This window comes from Anoplopoma fimbria, chromosome 19, assembly GCF_027596085.1.
Source record: "Anoplopoma fimbria isolate UVic2021 breed Golden Eagle Sablefish chromosome 19, Afim_UVic_2022, whole genome shotgun sequence".
Lineage (NCBI taxonomy): Eukaryota > Metazoa > Chordata > Actinopteri > Perciformes > Anoplopomatidae > Anoplopoma > Anoplopoma fimbria.
The window spans coordinates 11,416,787-11,436,780 of NC_072467.1; the positions used below are offsets into that span (position 1 = coordinate 11,416,787).

At 41.3% G+C, this 19,994-nt stretch overlaps 1 protein-coding gene across 1 annotated transcript; it reads right to left on the reverse strand.

The window, feature by feature from the left end:
• Nucleotides 1–983: 983 nt before the first annotated feature.
• On the reverse strand, nt 984–19,551 carry n4bp1 (nedd4 binding protein 1). Its single transcript, XM_054620297.1, is given in 13 exon segments — nt 984–3,408; nt 3,411–3,529; nt 3,714–3,815; nt 4,393–4,500; nt 5,115–5,211; nt 5,532–5,662; nt 10,009–10,235; nt 10,985–11,320; nt 11,871–12,234; nt 13,138–13,667; nt 15,688–15,861; nt 16,026–16,253; nt 19,016–19,551. Coding segments are annotated over 13 exon segments (2,982 nt in total). The 5' UTR covers nt 19,328–19,551; the 3' UTR covers nt 984–3,154.
• Nucleotides 19,552–19,994: the final 443 nt, after the last annotated feature.

Sequence of the window (19,994 nt, forward strand, 5' to 3'; positions counted from 1 at the left end):
GGAGACAGGAGGATGATGGCCAAGCTGTCATCCCTGATGAACAACACCTCCCACCCCATGCGGGACACCCTGGCAGCTCTGTGCAGCTCCTTCAGCCACCGGCTGCTTCACCCCTGGTGTGTGAACCTTCCTGCTGCTGTCAGGCTGCACAACCAGCTCTGCTCCCAGCAGACCACATGACACTAATACACTAAATCACTAATACACTAATACATTAATACATTAATACACTGTGCAATACAACATTTATAATAATTTCTGTCTGTATATATATTTTTACTGTGGATCTCTACTGTTCTTACTGTTTTTTACTGTTTTTATTGCTCATTTGCTTATTTATAATACTTATTTTGATCTTGTGTTTTTTATTTTATTTTTATTTACTATGTCTCTTGTTTTGCACTATCCTCTTTGCTGCTGTAATCCTGTAAATGTCCCCGCTGCGGGACTAATAAAGGATTATCTTATCTTATCTTATCTACTAAAATATATTTAGAAAAACATCCTGACGCAGGAACATAAATCTGCCAATTTATACAAAAAACAAATGTTGCTCAAAGTATTTTGATGGTGAATACATTATGTAATTAACTTGTAATACGATAAAAAATAAATAAAGGAATAGCTCAACATTTTGGGAAATGCACTTATTCACTTTCATGCTACATGAGAAGGTCAATACCACTCATGTCTGTACGATAAATATGAAGCTACCACCAGCAGCCAGTTAGCGTAGCTTAGCATAAAGACTGGGAACGGGGAAACAGCTGTCCTTACTCTGGTCACAGGTATTAAATCATACTACCAGCACCTCTAAAGCTAACTAATTAACACATTGTATAAAAACTTTACTGATGGTTATGTGCAAAACTATTTCTTGTCCAGAAGATTGATATCAGTCTTTTAATCTTACTCTCTGATAGAAAGCACACGAGGGCCTTTCCCAATTTGTTGCAAACTTTCTTTTATATGGTTGATTCTTAACTTTTGGTCATCACAGTATTGTAGCCTCTGAAAAATGAATACAATAAACAGTTATTTGAAACATCGCAGATTAGTGAACATGTGAACAAACACAAAACTACACTCACAAAAAGAGTTTTATGGGGACTGCCGTATTTATTTCCTTTTTTCCCCACATACATAAAACCATATGTGCACCGTAGCCAAAAATGCTTGTATTTACAAAAAAGAAAAACCGATATACACAAACGAATTATAATACAAAAAAAAAGAGAAAATCCTTCAGTAATCCTTACAACAACTTACAACGAACAAAATGTAATTTTTGACACCTTGTAAAATGTTTGTGCAGAGATTTTTTTTCTTACAAGGAGATAAAATGTGTGTGTATATTACAAAACTCAGATGCACATCAAATATATGCAAGCTGCGGCCCGCATTCTCTGGTTGTACGAGGGTAAAAAACACCACAAGATCTCTGACGATTCATCAATGAAACCTTGTATTACTCACTACACCATTACTTACCTTCAGTGCATTCAATTTAGCTATTAAACACTAATTACAAATGTAACATAAGAATATCTGTCGTCTTTGCAAGATTTTCTTCTGGTGAGCAGATGTATGGTGTGAGATTTCAAAATAAAGTGGGTAATTTAACTCAATTAATGAAGGATAAAAAAGAGAAATCCAAACTCTTGTAGTGTGGTTGATGAACGCATTGCCCAAAGGCTGAGGCAGGTATCTCCTCCTAACAAAATGCTTATGTAGAACTAGTGACTGCATCCTCCTGAAAATGCATGTTTTAAAGTATCCAACTGGAACAACTGATGATGGGGACAGATTCAATCAAATTTAAAATCAGAGCAGCAAATGCAGTTTCAGCACCCAAGTTCTTCCGCAGATTTTCAGAGATAATCTATAAAGAGCAGCATCAAAGGGCTGCCAGAGAACATGTTTTTGTTGACATTGAGATCGAGGTTATGTCATAGTGATGGCACTCAAACACGCTAGAATTTCCTTCCGATTATTGAGCCAATTTCTGCCAAATGACATTCTATAGTAAAGCATCCTCAATGATATCAATCTAAAACACAAGATGTAAGACTGAAAAAGAATGCTGATTTTCTTTAGTCGTTATTGTTTTGACATTTGGTAAAAAATTGGTGATGTATGAAAGCATCATTCGGAGTGAAGGCCAGGATGTAAAGGTAACATTTCAAAGGGATAGAGAATAAATCAGCCTGTAGTTACACATCATGTATAAAACATATAGTGAACTAAATCAGAAATAATGAGAGGACTACACATTGTCATAACTGCCAATCTATATAGCCTCACAAAACTGGCCTTACACATGCCTAGAGGTCTTTCATTAATGTGTTAAGTTTTGTCATATATCCAAATATGGCTTTGGGGGATTTCTGTCCAACAATACCTGTCACTAATGGTGATTTTATGATGCTAAAGCTAGTGATCTCATCATGTTTCCTGGTAGAACACTGCCAAAAAAAAAGTGGTACTGTCGACGATTGGCTGCTGAAACTGCTCACTGACATTGAGTTCAAAAACTTGGTACTGCCCATCACGGTTACAGAACAAAACAAGTGTATAACTAATGTGTTGAAAACATAAAAACATGCAAAACCCGTCTATGTCCCAACTTGTATCCATAAAAATCTCAGAGCTTGATTATTCAGAGACGTGTTAGAGTCTGATGGTAAACAAGGTTTTTTAAAGGAAACACGTCAAGAACTGAAATTGAGCCACTGTTACCAGTATAACCAGTTTCACTGTTGTTGGTCCAAAACATTTTTTCTCCCAGTGCTGGTCCTACATTCAAGGAACCTCCAGACTGTTGTTAAGGATCTGCAATGATTTATGATCATCAGAACAAAAAAGACTTTACTGCTTGACAAATATGGCAATTTGTTAACATTTTGCTTCTGTAGATACCAGTGTTGTTCACCTTAATCAATTTGAGAGCAAAGAGGAGGGCGAGAAAAATACTAGTTGAATAGCAGCTGACGATTTGACGATCAGTCTATTGGAAAATAATATTAAATTCAAAATCCTCGCATGACCTCCATGCTGGAAGAAATGGTGAAATAAATATTTTTTATGCCGACACGTATATTCTTGCATATGTGTTCATATGTCTGTGTCTGCCGATTGTCATAGAGCCAGATATTTATCCCAGCAGCAGCCCAGACAGGGCGTTCAGGTCTCTCATGTACGGGTTGTCGCTGAGGATGCGGTCGATCCGCTGCTTCTGGTCGGGGAAGATGTCGTACAGCTTTCTCTTCAGCTCCGACGTCTCCCCCGGCGACCGCTGGGGAGGGGGCGATGGCGAGGGCGAAGGGGAGCGGCGGGGCGGGTGCCATTCGGGGGGTCCGGAATGGGGCCAGTGTGCGGTGGGGTTGGGCGTCAGGGACTGAGGGGGCGGGGCATGGAGGCGGGGGTCCGAGGAGCGGAGTGGAGGGCCTGGACGTAAACCGGCTGCTGCTGCTGGGAGGACGGCCGGAAGTCTGGGGGTCTCAGAGGGGGAGGAGTGACTGGAGCCCTCCTGACAGGGAGAAATAGAGAGAGGGGTGAGAACGGTGCAACACTGCTACAACAATGATTCAACGTTTATTAGGTCATCGTATCATAAATTAAAGTATCTACACAACATTACAATCCTAAAAAGGACAGATATCACAGGTTTCCTCTGGGCTCTAACCTCACAAACATGTGCAGGCTAAACACACCTGTTGTCTCTACGCAGGAAGATGTCTAGATGAGGTCCGTTTTTCCCCAGAGGGTCATCAGGGATCATGAAGTGGTCCTCCACAAAAGTAAACTGCAGCAACCTATCAGTGAACAGGAAAGAAATAGGCCTGATTCACAAAGTTTTACAAATATGAAACTTTTGTCTTCTAAAACTTCTAAACTAATACAAATTTTGGCCTTAGAGGGTAACGGCACGGAATACAAGTCTTTTCATTTGGTTCATCTGAACTCCTTAGTGCAAACTATGAGCTGTTTTAATGTGGCAGTTTAATAGCGTTAAACCAGTAGAGCGTTTTAAATCAATTATCCTACCAATATCAAACTCATATTTTTTTAATGTAAAATCAAAATGAAACTACAAAAACTTAGTGGTTTTTTGGGGGGTATTTCATTTGAAATCCCACAAAAATCTATCTACACATCAAAGTTCAAATACACTTCTGATTTTTTTCCCCCTATGTTCTGTTTGTTCTTCCTTTAAGCGCAACAAGAATGTTAGTAAATGTAAATAAACTGGCAGGAAATATAAACTAAGCCCTTAACATTTGTAATCCAGTTGGCAGTCTGCCTCGGTGGACTTTCCAGTACCATGTTGGGTAACGGAACGTAGAAGTGAATGACCGACCGAGCTGCTGTGTATATGTAGCATAAAATCACCTCTCTTGAATGATCTTGCGCCAGGTGTCCGAGGTGTCGACAAAGTCCCTCAGGTTGTCATTGGTTACGATGATCCCATTTGTTTTTTCTGCTAGGTGGAGCAGGAACCTAACACAGAGAGAGAGAGTGTGTGTGTGTGTGTGTGTTTAGATTAGACACCATGGATTTTCCCTTTGATCAAAAGGTCAGAAGCTCGTTCCCGGCTTGGCTGCTGTATAACACAGAGGGGAATCCACCGGTAGAGGATTGCTGAACACAAATTACCATATATTTCTGTGAGAACTGATATATTTGCTGATCCATTTTAAGGTCCCAAGACATTTGGCTTTCAAAACTCACAATCTTGCTTTAATTACAGAGCAGTTATTGCAGATTTTCAAATCATATTGAACCACTTTTTGGCTGGTGAATCCGTTGAATCTGTCCTCTAGTTAATGAGATTGCTCATCTCTATTATGAAAATACTGTATGACTGTAGTTGGTGATGTGTGGGGTGAGAGTAAAGGACACAAGGTTAGATATTTGCATAAGAAGCGATAAGTTCATAATGAAACCGAAATGCCCAGAGATAACGCAGTGGTTCAATCCCCGGGTCTGGAGAAGCATGGCCGACTGAATCCCCTGTGTCTACATGTTGCTGTGTGGATGTAAAGAAATGGTGGACTCTCTCCTCCAAGAAGTCTGACTTAAGCAAAAGGTTTAAGAAAAGTGTGTGTGTGTACCTGTCGTCATGTGAGGATATCCTCTGGCCACACACCTCTCTGGAGGGAGTGAAGGAGAGCAGTCTCAGGTCTTCTAGCTGGTTTAGAAAATGTTGCTCTGTAATAACATAATAATTCTATTAAAATGACATGATAAAAAAAATTAAATGGGGAAAAGTAGAAAACTTACACACATTTCTTTTAAATTCCTCGTGCTCAAACATGTATTCATATAGATATAGTTTGAAAAGTTGGTTGGAGGGTTGGAGCCCATGGCAAAGGAGGCTTTCAAGTGTAACGTAATCTTAAATTGTCTAGTTTTTATCACCACAAGGTCTGAAATGAATACGTATGAAATTAGATTTCCACTTTTAACATGATACAGTGATGTAAAAGAATGCGTTAGGACAGTGGGTACAGCCGTATGAACATGTGTACCTGTTGTGAATCGGTCTCTTTTCTGACGCCACTGGGGGACAAAGACTGTGATCTCCCTGTGACCCCGCCTCCAAAAGGTCTCCACAGCCAGCGCTATTCCTCGACAGGAGAAGAACCGATGAAGGCCGTGACTGGAGAGATGGGGAGGAAGAGGAGAGGTACACAGTGAGATGGAGGAACATGTGAATGCTGACCCTAGCGAGCTGACTGGGTATTGGGCCATGACATGAACTGAGCGACATTAAAAACAGTTTCTTTGTCATTGCCACTATAAAAATTCTGTATTTCAGCTATCAGAAACAGTTTATAGTGCCAAAGAAAATTCTGGCCTTATATCACTAGAAAATGATAACATTTAACTTAAAATAAAATATGGGTGAAAGGGAGCACTGGTATTGTATTGGCACTCGCATTGGCAGATAATACGAGTTGAGGTGTCTGAATTGTATAAGGCAAAGAAAAAGTTGGATCAGTCCATCCCTACATACTACATCATCACAAGTCAACGATGTTTTGAAGCTACAAAAAGGCTAAGCGTGGCCAGCTGCATTATTGCTGCACCTGCATTGTAGAATCAGAATAAGGAAGAAAAACTAGAAGAAACTTGGAAATAAACTTATTTAGGCAAATAAGACAATGCTGCAAATACTGAAATAAAACCATGTCTTATGGATGCGGCCAAGTGAAAGTAGTTCTGAATATTTAAATTATTACCAGGTCGGATGACTGTCAAACTGGTTTCAATGGTCTCCCGGCAACATAAACAATTGCAAACCTGGCAGTTGTTCAAGTAGTACTTCATACAAAACAGCACCCAAATAAAAACACACTGCACATCACACCATCAGCTGACCCAGATTGTTGACGTGCACGGTATGTACGCGCACGTCAGACAGCTGTAAATCAACAAATGGGTCGCTAGGCCAGAAAACCACAAAACAACACAAACAACAATCACCAACAGAGATGAGAAACTCCCCGAGAGCAGCCAGCCTCGCCGAGCAGGAAGCCGACTGCTGCTGCAAGCCACAGCTTCAAAACACTAGTGACGTCCACTGCAATGATTTGTTTAAAAATGTTTTTAAGAGTTTTATATGTTTATATATGTTATTTTGTGATGGTCTAAGGTGTGTGTGTTCTCGAAATCTACATGTTAACAGAATTCTTCTTGACTGTGCATCATCTGAAATAACAGTTGCAGTACATTAAGACTATTGCAACCATCTAAAAGCTGTCTCAACACCATGTTTTCTTCACTAGAGTTTCACACTTTCATTGTGATGGAATACAACTCATGACTGAATGGCCAACTAGAAATGCCTACCGGCAAGAAGGGCAAGTGCTGGAGGAGTATTTTGCAAACTGAAGTTCTCAGAAAAATAATTACAAAACCGTTCTGATAGGTCAAACTGGTGCCTTATGAATGGAGCATTCTGTTCACTCTTTTTTTCGTTTTCGCTTGTCATGCGCATTTCTGTCAGTTATGTCACTACTGGCTACTTCCTTTCACTCTGGGTTACTAACTTAATCATCAATCTGGCCTCACATGAGCTGTGGTGAAGCAGAGACGCACAGCAAACGGTCCGTGTTGCTGCTTGTGACACATATTGGTCAGACACATAATATTGAGCAGGTCTCTCTAGCAAAGTGGCGTAGGTACGACTCCCCAGGCACAAACAGTGATGCACAAACAACACTGATGTATTTTCCACTCACTGTCCCTGTACATGTTACCGATATCAAACCTATTTTGTGTGACTTTGCATTGCAAACACAGACATGCAAACACACACACACACACACACACACACACACACACACACACACACACACACACACACACACACACACACACACACACACACACACACACACACACACACACACACACACACACACACACACACACACACACACACACACACACACACACACACACACACACACTAGATATAAAGATAATTTTCAGCTTGCGGTCAGAGCCGCAATGCAAACTCATGGGAAGTTCCAGCGACTGTTGAAAAAGAAAGTGATGAAGGACACCAAAGGAGGAAGAGATTAAGCATGCAATAAAATCACAATGGAAACCTGGACATCATATTGAGCAGTTGTGGCCTTTTGTTTATAATAATAAATAAAAATACAAAAAGAAAACTGAACACTACAAATAACTGGATTCATGAGATCCATGATAATATTTCCAATATTTTGTTGTCTTGTCTACTGTGGTTTAACAGCTACCAGACGTATAAATGTGTCTCTGACTTTGCATTACCTAATAAAAACAATAATTATGACACATTTTCGGTCAAGTCAAAGCTTTCCGTTTAGGCATACTTCTGGACAGGAGGCAGGGAGGACTGAAGGGAATAGGGAGGGAGAGTGGGAGTGACACAAAAAAAAAGGAAGTGGTAGCAAAAGTGAGAAGTCAAGACAAAGTCACCCTGGGTTGAAGACTGTGATGACACATCAGCCGAGAGTGAGTACAGTTTTTTTAACAATACGCTGCACTCAATCCTTCCTTCGTTGCACAATTTCTGGATAATACAGACATATTATTTTTACCAGAAAAGGCCTTTATTCCCCAAAACACCCCGTAGTACTCCCCACTCATCAAATCATCTGTTACAACTGCTTTCGCTCTGCCGGGGTCACCCACACACACACACACACACACACACAAAGGTGATGAGTAACAACATTGTGTGAATCTGTGGGCTAAGTTTTGGTGCACCTACACAATAAGGGTTGTAGCTGCCTCCTACACACCCCAAGAGGTGGCTCATTTAGATTGAGAGTATGACTGAGAGTGTGTGTGTGTGTGTGTGTGTGTGTGTGTGTGTGTGAGACCTTAACTGATGATGATTGCGATGTTGATGGGAAGGGTGATGGCTTCATGTGTAAAAGGAAAAAACGTGGTGCATCTACTACAGGTGTGGTATTACAAAGTCATCTAAGGAACTACAGATCTTGACACCCATACCAGTAAAAAAAAAAATCTTAATAATGCTGGTTCTGATCCTGATTTCTAAACAGCAGGCCCAACATTTTAAAACTATTTCATAACGATTTCACACAGTAATGAAGTGCAAATATACAAGATAACATAATAAACAAATAAACTAGAAAGGTGCACTTAGTAGAGTGCGGATCTCCGCTAGGTGTGTCTAAAATGACCTTTGCTGTATTTTGTGATTGAATGATCACAACCTACAATTGACTAACCTCCCGCCTTGATACCAAAGGCCTGTTGTGCATTGTAAAACACACAAACTCAAACAAGCAGTGATAAAGGTAGGCGATCCGCTCAAAGTCGTCGTATAAGACACGTCATACAATCCTGCCAAAAACAGGCAGTGTGTATACTGGTAGTTCCGTTAGCGGTTAGGTGTTAGCGGCTAGCCAAACACACCTATCAAAAAACTCAAAATGAGCCAACAAATAACCGGTCATGTACCCAAACAATAGGCTGTAAGGAGTCATAAAACATAATTACGTCAAACATTGAAAAACAATCGGCGATGTATTGGCTCAAAGTTGTTGCATAATACACTTTATACAAACTTGCAATTATACCCTTCATAAAATCTTGCCAAAAACAAAACCAAACTGGACAAGCTCCCTGCTGAGTTGTAGCAAGGCACAGCCACAACTGGGCACCCAAAATATTATGCAGTCCGCTGAAGCAAAATTCAACCTGTGGACAGACACAGAGGTGCACACTCACTCATGAACGTGGGCACCCCTACGACCACTCGCATGATCCTACTGATGGCGATATGGTAACATAAATAAAAATAAACATTATTAAATGTTTATTTTTTCATGTAAACATTCTACATCAGATCTGGATCTAAATTTTGTTCATTTTGACTTTACTTTAAGAACGTATGGCTTCAGGGAAGAAAAGTCTTTAAGTACCACAAGTGACAGCAATATCATCTAAGTTGCACTAATATTATGTGCACTGCAGGCAGATACTTCAACAAAAAAATTCCCCGACCAAAAGCCACAATGCTGTCAGAATGACACTTGTGTCACCGCAAGTGAAATTAGAGAGATTTTAACAGATTGTAGTCCAGGATGACACAACACTTTGCTCCCTCTGAGGGGCTCAGTCTGTCAAATCATAGAAATGTCATTTGCATGTTTTCTTTGAAATATAACTGTATGCTTAATGTTTAGTTGCTGAATCTGAAGTGTATCTGAAGGATTTCGGAAATCAAAAATGGTTCTGATTTTTTCTGCCACAATAAAGTTTCTCCTCGGTATGCAATGACCATTAAATACACCCCTTTTAAAGTATTTCTTCAAATTTAGTAAGAATAAATTGTGTGGATAGTCCATTGTGAAGGCCAGAATATACTAAAATATCCTTCTCATACATCCATGTAATGGCAGATCCTGCTTTATAGCACTGCAGTGCTTTTGGGCAAAGACACCAGCTTATTTTTGCTTGTGTGTGGCGCAGACTCACGCCATAGCCACGTTGCTGCCGTCTATGATGATGTGTCTGAGCTCCTGTCGTCCCGGCTCATTCGGCAACTTCAGAGTGTATGGAGTCCGCAGCGACTGATGGAAACGAGATAAACCGGTCACGGGGGGCGCGGGGGGGTCGTTTGCAGGAGGAGTCCTGGCATGGAACCCCATGTGGCTGATGGTCTGATAGGGAGAGGCCAAGGGCCGGGTGATGGGCTGAGCTGACTGAAGAGGAAAACAGAAAAAATGACTTCTAAAATAACAGAAAGACAAGCAGGTGATTCATGACATAAAATCAGAACAACCGCCATGAGTGGGCACGTTTAAGATCTACATTCCAAGCTCTGTAATGCAACATGTGTGTGGGAAGGAGCTGAGTGTCGTAAAATATACACTGCTACACGTAGACTTTCTTTATTACCTTACAAGTGTGTATCATTTAAAAGTACATCAAGTATCAAGGTTGGTCAAACTAATTTCAACATAATTAAAATCTGTATAAATGAGGGATCAGACAAAATGCATCGATAAATACTTTGATTTCTTTTGGGGATTTTTGGGGAGTCAGCTCTTTGTGTAAGACAAAATTTAATAAAATTATTGTCTTATTTAGTTTCATTATTTATCAGTTTCATCCAGATGTAAAACTGGTTCTTGAAACATCTAGTCTTCTACTGTTTCGTCAACTTCCCTGACTTTCCCAGCCAGTATATTGTGGTTCCCCTTTAGACACACTTTAAGACATATGAAAATACTCTTATAGTAATACTAAACTTGTGCGTTTAATGTTCACAAAGGTTAACTGCTCGACACAATAAGTCTCCTACCTCACTAAGTGAGTTTGCAGTGAGCAAGTTTTCACATCTCATTTGTGTATTGGATTAACATCATTCTGCACAGTGAGGGTTAAACAACCAAGAGACGTAAAGAAAAGAAAAAGCACATTTATGAGTGGACTTGAAGGTAATACATACACTGGGGGTCGAAGTTAACGAGGTGGTGGTGGCCGTGAACCACTGAGGCGTGCTGCGCAGCGCCGTCACAGTCTCAACTTTCACTGATCCCCCCAAAGTCTGAGTCCCACCCCTCGACAGGTAGTCCCTCTGTGAGACGCCGCCGCCTCCCCGCGCCAAGTAGTCTGTTCTGGATCCGGACTGGGTGTCCAGATGTGGCACTGTCATCATCCGGGACGTCCGACTATCCGCTGTTTTGCTATTCATGAGGACGACGTCATCGTCGTCGTCAATGGTAATAATCTCGTAATTTCCTGCTCCTCCTTGAGCACTAGAGCTCCTCTTGATGGTGATTGCCTAAAATGAGATTGGGTATGAATTATTTCTTTGTTAATTTGGGAGTAGATCAGGGTGCAATATATTGTGGCCCCTTGCGTTTAAAATAAATTGGCAAGACGTGGCCAATGCAAAGGACTGTAGTTCCTAGAGCTTGCATGCAATGCATCCTGGGACATGTAAGCACAGCCGCCACAGCTATACAGCAGGATAAATCAGCTTTCAGTGCAGGAGAGAAGATACAATGATGACAAGGCGGCTTTAAAGAAAACATCAGAATGCATCATGGGAGTTAAGATATGAGAGCTGGAAATGTGATGTGGGGTGAAGGATTTCACATGTGAGAGTAGGTACAGAGGTTAAGAACGTTGTCTTATATTAACTGATAGTAGCTGAAATTTTTCATGCAAAGAAGCAAAAAAACATTTAAAATTAGTCAGGGACTTAAAAATGGAGATTTGGTCTTCCCTTCACGTCATGTTCCAAGAGGTTCGCTTGAATTTGAGTGTTTTATCAGATGAAACGCAACAATGATAAGAAACAATGTTTTTTATTTTTGAAAGGGTGTTACCTGCTGAGTGCTGGTTTCACTGCCGCTGCACTGCCTTCGGTGGCCCAGACCGTTGCTACTGCCTCCACGCTGGTTGGGCTTAATGTTCTCTTTAGACCTGCCCTGGTCTACAAACACTCTGCTCAGCTCGCGCTCCTTCTCTCTGAATCGAGAGGCCATAGAGGAGGAGGAGGAGGTTGACGATGAGGAGGGAGTGTCTGGAGAGCGCACAGAGTTCAATCGTCTCTCTTTTTCCCCTCCGTTTGACCCCTCTTCACAACGTTTGGTTTCCTCAACGATTTTCTCCAGAACGAGGAAGGTGTCTTCCGTCTGTCCCGTCTCCTTGACGACGCGCTCCACCACTTCCTGCTGGTAACCCATGGTTCTGGAGAAAATGATTTTCAATGTTGTTTTAATTGACAGTAAGAAAGGTGTTGAGGATGGGTTTATATATATATTTTTTTTAAATATGCTGACATGCCCATATGCAAACTGAAAAGGGTTAATGGTAGCTGTTGTCCTTCTTCTTCTCTGAAGAACTGACCCTCTCGTAGTTATGATTCCTGTCCCGCACACTCCAGTTGACTTTGTTCCCTTTCCCTTCCCAGTCACGTGATTAATAGTGAAATTGACTCCCATCCCGCGTTAATCCCACAGGAAAAGAATCCCCGAAAAAGGTTTAAGCCTCTGTTCTACAGTCTTTATTTTGTAAAAAGTGTGCTCTAAAATTCAACCAATGCTAATAAGAAGTGACAGTAAGTGCTTTCCAAAGTATAGCCTTGTTTTTGTCACTATCCCACCACTGCTGCTCAGCAAGGAAATACAGTTGATTTCCCTAACTCAGTCTGCCGAAGCCTCATTTTAGCCTAATCTGAACATTAGAATATATTTTTGCTCAGATATTGGATTGTGGATTTTGATCCACCTATTATATTGAAATCCCATTAGGAAAGTATGTCTTCATGACCATTAAGGACAGGAGGAACAATTATAGCAACAGCTGGGTCTTTCCAGTCACATATGGGGTTATGAGCACTGTTTTAGTACAGACTTAAAATATGAAAACCTTTCCTTTAAACACACGAACAAAAGATGAACGATGAAGTTATCTAGAACACCTTTGAGACTGACACAAAACCACATATATAAAATGTTAATACAAAGTCAAACTCCCCATGTTATACTTGACTACATCTATATATCTGGATACCAAGTAAAGTCCCTCAATAGGCTTTATGTAATAATGATTTATTCCTTTGCAAACATTTCAACCTATTACGACCTTTACCTGAAGAAATTGACCAAGCAGCGGAGGTTGGTTTCCGGGCTTACTGCCTCCCCGTCGTCTGACACTCCTTCACTTGAGTCCAACATGATCGCACCGACCACTGTGTTTGCTTTTCCCGAGGAGGAGGCGGAGGAGGAGGAGGAGGAGGAGGAGGAGAAGGAGGATGAAGCCGAGGGGGTTTTGGATCTGCAGCTGCTACTGCCCCCCTGGCCCTCTCTGTCCCTCTGTCGCTCCCTCTCTCTCGCTCTCTCCGGCGACTCGTCCCTCCGCTCCAGGGAGTACTGTCTCTTTGTGTCGCGAGTCTCGCTCTCAGACGAGCGCCGCTTGTGCGAGGGCCGAGTGCCGTTGAGCACGACGGCCTCGGGACCCGAGCCTATCGCTGCTCCTGCTTTACCACCTCCGCCGACAGATGCTGCGCCGCTCCCTCTCTCCTCAAAGCTGGTGCCGAGTATGCGGTTGGAGAGTTCCGTCACAGGGGTGCTGCTCTGTGAGCGGTCCTGGTCGACCTCTGCCATGCTGGGATGCAGCATCTGGTTGAGGGGACACAACATCGAATCACCTTGGTTAAGACGGACAGAACAAAGCTCCCCTCAAACACTCACCACGGTCATGATTCAAATTGTACTGCCCTTTCAAAACTTAAAGAAGCATGGCAAAAAGTGCCCACCTGGATCATACATTTCTGAGGCAGGCCTGGTTTGTCACTGAGAAATTATCCACTTTTGCATAATCACAAAAGTTTGAAGACCAGCAGGAATACTCAACGTTCTCATTGGACAAACTCACGTGAGTCTAGGCTAAAACATGGAAAGAACAATGGCAGCTGTTAGAGATACACGTCTCCAGCTTTGTTTAGTCTCAGAAATGTTTAGTTTTTGGAGATGCACGTCCTGTAGAACAAGAACAGTAACAACCTGCCTTACTTTGACTAATATGTAAAGGTATCCCACAGCCAAGGACAAACACGCCTCGCAGTTTTTGCCCCTGTCCGTCCAATATGTTGTCACTAATCATAGAAGTCATTTGTGGGAAAATTGTCATGATGGTATATCAAGTCTTGAGTTATGGCTAAAACCGTGTTTTGTGAGGTCACAGAGACATTTGAGCACCAAGTTCTAATCAGTTCAGCCTTGGGACCAAGCAAATGTTGTTACCAAATTTGACGAGATCTGTTCAAGGCGTTCCTGAGATATACACAGCTGTTGCCAGCGTGGAGGCATACAAACTTTTGGGAAGGCCTGTAATACTGCACAGGACGAGGTATTTTTGTTTCGTTTTTTAAAGTCAACATTTTCAATGATCATCCTGCAATCCAAAGTGTACTAAGATTAAATCAAATGTAAACATTTCATTTTTTGAATCAATATTATTACCAGATCATGAAAACAGGCTTGACATGACAGCCTCCGCAATGCACTTGGCGTCTGTTCAGCATACTATTCCACATATGCAAGTCAATGTTGATCTTGATGCTTGATGATTTCCTTATGTTTTTGTCAGTTTCACAGGTAATTTCCACAGCTGTGAGGCAGTGACATCCCAGTGAGGTCATGTTTGGTAAACTACATCACTCAGAGCACTTGAGGACTCTGACAATATCACCATCGGTTTTATCTCTGGACTTCATGAAGTCAGACAATCAAAAGATTGAAGACTGCAGTCCATATGCTGCAAAATACATTGGTGGCCTCTCTGGAAAACGAATCACATTCACAACCAGTTAAAATACAAAAAAATATAATTGATTGGGATTAGGATTGGCCACGGATTTGGGCTGGGACTATCCAAAGACATATCCTTAGCTATGCACCTGCAACGGCAACAAGTGCAGGAAGTAAATTCCCTTCTGTCAGGGTAAGATATTTATGAATGGACATCCTTTGCACGTCATTATTGTCTTGAAACCAACGGAATTCAACAACTTCCCCCACTCTTACAACCCAGAATTTGTAGATTTTTGACTGAGCTGTGGCAGAACAGCATATAGTGCCCAAGGGTTTAACATATCGCCACAATTTGAAGTGCAGCAATGGTCCAGACAGGAATGGGACACTTTGCCCTTAAAACCAAAAATCTCTCAGCCCACTGGGAAATCACACAGTACGAGGTTACAATCCCAGCAACGTAGAAAAGAAGAATAGTAAGTACATTTTACTGTGCGCTTCAATACCCACTACCACACTATTAGTATGCCAAAAAAGGTTTTGTAAGTCCAAATACACAGTATGTCAAATGCCTTATGCCAAAAATACCGGGATATTCTACTTTATCTTGCATTTTGCAGTATGAAAGCGGCTTTATGAGCGTCAAAGTTCAAGGTGCGATCTTATAAGGATGTATGTCCCAACTGAATGCATAATGCCTGCCACAGTATGTACTTTGCAATGGCAGCTGAAGTATGTACTATAAGCGATTTGGAACCCAGCCACTATTTTCTTAATTTTCTATAGTTATCCAAAGACACTCTAGAGAAATTTCAGCTGGACACAGTGGTTATTGCTGAACTGTAATAAATCATATTTAAAAAAGAAATAAAAGGAATACACCAACCAGGGAGGATGTGTTTGTGGTAGTGGGGCTATGAGCCAGTCCCAGTAACTCTTCCTTCAGGGCACTGGGCAGCAGAAGAAGCTCCATAGTGTACTTGTCATCCCTTTCCTCCACAAAGGACTTGAACGCTCGCTTCACTGTGGGCTCTCTGTCACTTGGCAGACTTTGCTTTTCCTGGATACATCACAAACACAGATTTTCAATTCGACTAGGAAAGTTGATGGAAAGCCTTCTACAACTACTAGATTTACAGTCCCCTGTGCACTTAACAGAAATGTCTATCCAACAACTGGACTTAACTACTGTGTAGTAAAGCCACAGGTCATTAGCACCCCTACCTGGAATAGTGCTACAAACTGCTGAACTCTGCTCTGGGCCATCACTACGGGTTCAGCCCGGCCCAACAACCGCAGGCGGCCCGGCTCAGGCACCACAACTTCAGCACTTGTGTCGCGTATGAGCCTGTCCAGGAAGAGGCCCCGGGCACCAGCAAAAATACAGTGCATGTCCGCTGGGTACCTCTCTTCTTTCTGTAGTTCTGGGTCACAGAGTCCTCGAACATATTCCTGCACGACAAGGAGAGGAAAATACTGTGATTATATGTGACTGTATTGCTTTTTGCAGCTCCACAAACAAGCACTCTTTGGCTAATAAAAATAACCTGGAACAAAAATCAAAACAGAAGTCGAACAGTGCTCCTACGATACAAGACTTTTTGAGACACATCCATCTAAAAATCTATCTGTAATTTCAGAAAAATTCTGAATAAGGCATATAAGGAAAATTAAATATAAACATTTATTCTATAAGATTTGTGCCACAATTGCTTGTATGTGCTTCCTCAGTTCATGAGCACACACAAACGCCCACACACTTTACTGTAGAGCAGTGGAGCTGACACACGCTAAAACTAAACACTTGTCATTGATTCAGGGAATCTCCTGGCTACGGGAAATGTCCAGATGAATCAGCTGTAGGTGGGTGCGGTTGCCTAACAGATACTGTGTCACATTGCTTTAGCATTAATGTGTAAAAAAAGAACTCAATACTGAGAATGGCTGTAAAATGACTCAACAGTGACGCAGTGGGAGAGAAAGAAAGAAAGGACGTCAGACTTGAAAGAGAACTAGATCACAAATATTTGGGCGTGGCTTTCGAAAGCAAACAACCAATGAAATGAGTCGAGATTCTAAATAGGTATGGCCTTCTGCAATAACCTCCAAATGGGCTGCGATATTGTAGTTGGAATATAACTATTAAAATAAATCTAGTCTTTGATTTTTTAAGAGTACTGCAGTATTAAATATTTTAAGTATGCCATGGTATTTTACCTTAAAGCTCACCCTACAACTTTCAACCATTTATTGGAAATTATATTAAACAGCAGCACAAATAGGCAGGCATCTGCCTGTTACAAACAGAGTGCTAAATAAATGGTAAAAAAAAATGTATATTCTTCTAAAAACAGTTGGGGACTATTCTAGTAAAGCTCACAACACACCAATCAAACAGGATGCAAGAAGCTCCGGTAATTAAATTCTGGTCAGACATTTCACGGCTATAGAGAGGAAACAGAGTGGCTTTCTGTGGAGTTATACTTCAAGGAATCAACATTCAAGTTTAATTTCAAAACATTAAACCAAAGTGACTAATTGGACAGAAAGTCTGCCTCTGTTAAGTCAAAGCCAAAATACACTACAAAGCAACATATGATATATGCATGTAAAAAGCAAATGCTTGGCTGCCATACTAAACTTATTACAGTCAGTCACAAACTGTAATGCACCTTCTAAAAGTCAAGTAGATAGAGTTTCATCGCTAGTGCTGTGGCAAATTATTGAAAGAGAAAGTAACACACGGGAGTATTTTCAATCATGTGCAGCGTTTGTTCTCGTGATTAAAGTGAGATTCAAACTGGTGAAACTACATTACAAGAAAGGTTGTCATGGGAATAATGGCAGTGATTTCCCAACTAGAGGAACCACCACCTTAGTATGATTAGGCAGGAAGCCATTTATGACTCCTGTGTCATTCTTATCATGACTTGGACAGCCTGACAGCAAAGTTAAAATTTCCACAGCATTCTTTGGTTGACTGACAGAGCATGGAGCAGCTGGTTATGGGGGGGGAGCAGCTTACGCACTAAAGGGACCCATGACACGAGATGCAGAAGTGTGACGGATTCATGGGAAATCACACGGGGATAAATAAATGCCACAGGTGCTGACAGCTCTTTTGCATATGTAAGTGTAGTGTATAATCTCTAAATGCGTTGAAGGCCCAGGTGCCTTTTAAAATTGACTGTTGTTGTGAAGTTGTGAATGGAGAGTCTTTGAAGTCATTTGAGATAGTCCTCAGGAAATTAATGAATGTAATGCATTCATTTCATGATGATTTGATTAGTGTATGAAACACAAAAAGACATAAAGGAATTGTGTGTATACATGACTACATGACTATTGTACTGACAATACATCAGCCTACTTAGATGTCAGATATACCGGTAATTCTACAATAAATCAGCAACAACACTTCCCATATGGACATCGACAGGACCTTAAATCCTAAATCCTTAATTTAGAAATAAGGGTTGTATAACTGATATTACTACAATACACTGTCCTTGATATCAACATCGTCACAATAAAAGAAATCCTAACTGAGAAAGAGAATCATACAGTATGTTGTAATGTCTCCCCAAAATGAGTGTGTAGCAAACTGGTCAGAGTCTGAATTATTTTCAGCACAAACAAACGCAACATGATAAACAGAAACATTACGAAACTGAAATGACCTGTGTATGTCCATGGGTGTGACTCAAAACATCATTTGGTGGTTTCTTTGCTAACTGATGGCCAGTGACAACTCTCCAACAATACAAAATCAATGTCAACAGTGAGGTTTTATATCGGTAATGGTATGAGTACTGTTGCTTTCAGTTAATATCTGATCCAAACAAGGGGTGGTTGATATTATGTCATGGTGACATAAATGCTTTACTGTATCTCTTAGCTATACAACAAACTTTGGAGACCAGCAAAACACAAACAAAAACATCCAACAAACTATCTTCACCATACCTAGCCTCAATACCACTTCATCTCCCAGCTTTGGGGCTTTAACAGTGAACCTTCTGGTGTTGAGGAGTGTGATCATAGAGCAGACAGGTGCCAGTCAAGGAACACCCATACACCTGTTCATCAGACATTGAGCGGTACTGCCAGTGCCAATTATTCAGTCTTATCTTAAGATTAAAAACAACAACAACAACAACAACTGTGTGTCACAGTGGGAAAATGCAAGTGAAACGGTATAACAAGACCCTCACCTTTGCCTTTGACACGTCGTCTCTGTTTCCTCTGAGCTGCAGCCATATCTGCCGTGTTGTTTTGCTGCCTCGCGGCTGTCCCGTGTGGTCCAACAGACCGATGATGGTGAATGTTACTTTAAAAACCTGCTCCACTCGAGGCTTGGCACATATCAGCTCGTCTTGTTTCTCCTCTAGCACCGTAAACTCGTCCACAGTGGGGCCCTCTACCAGCTGCCTTCCGGCCGACGTAGGGAGCCTGCTGGTCGGCTGCTCAGCGCACGTTACCTCGGTGACTCGTCTCATCCCGAGGAGGGGCCGCGTTGTTGACATTCCGCTTCTTGGTCCGACCGTCGCTCCCGACACCGACGTTTCAATATCCAAACCTTTCGGCGCTGGAGGGAGCCTTTGGCGTTTTCATGGTCTCTATTGGCATGTACTCCAGAGCAGCGAGGCGACGTTTACAGTGTCTAACGACATGAACACAGAGGTAGAGCTAGCTTAATAACTCGGAAGCCCCGAATGACGTATCCGGAAAGTCCCAGTGATGGCGTCATCAAAACCCGACAGTGGAGCTCCTCACGGCACGGCTAAGATGCTTATCTGCAGTTGTGAAAGTACTCGGATCTTTTACGTAAAATTGCAAAAAAAAAAGTCATGCATTTTAAATTGTAAGTAAAAGTACATAAGATTAGCATCAAAATATACTAAAGGTACCAAAGTAAAAGTCTTTATTTAGCAGAGTAGCCCATTTCAGAATAATGTAGGTCTATATTATACTGTTGGATTAGGATTGTTGATGCAATAATGTTTACATTGATCTGAATTTAACTCAAGTTATCAAAATGCAGTTGTGGAAAATAATTATAATATAGAAATATAATATTTTAAAAATATAATTGAAGTAAAGCAGAAGTATAAAGAAGCAGAAAATGGAGATACAGTACTTGAGTAAATGTAGCTTACTTATTTTCTTTCCACCATTGCTTATCTGTTGTTG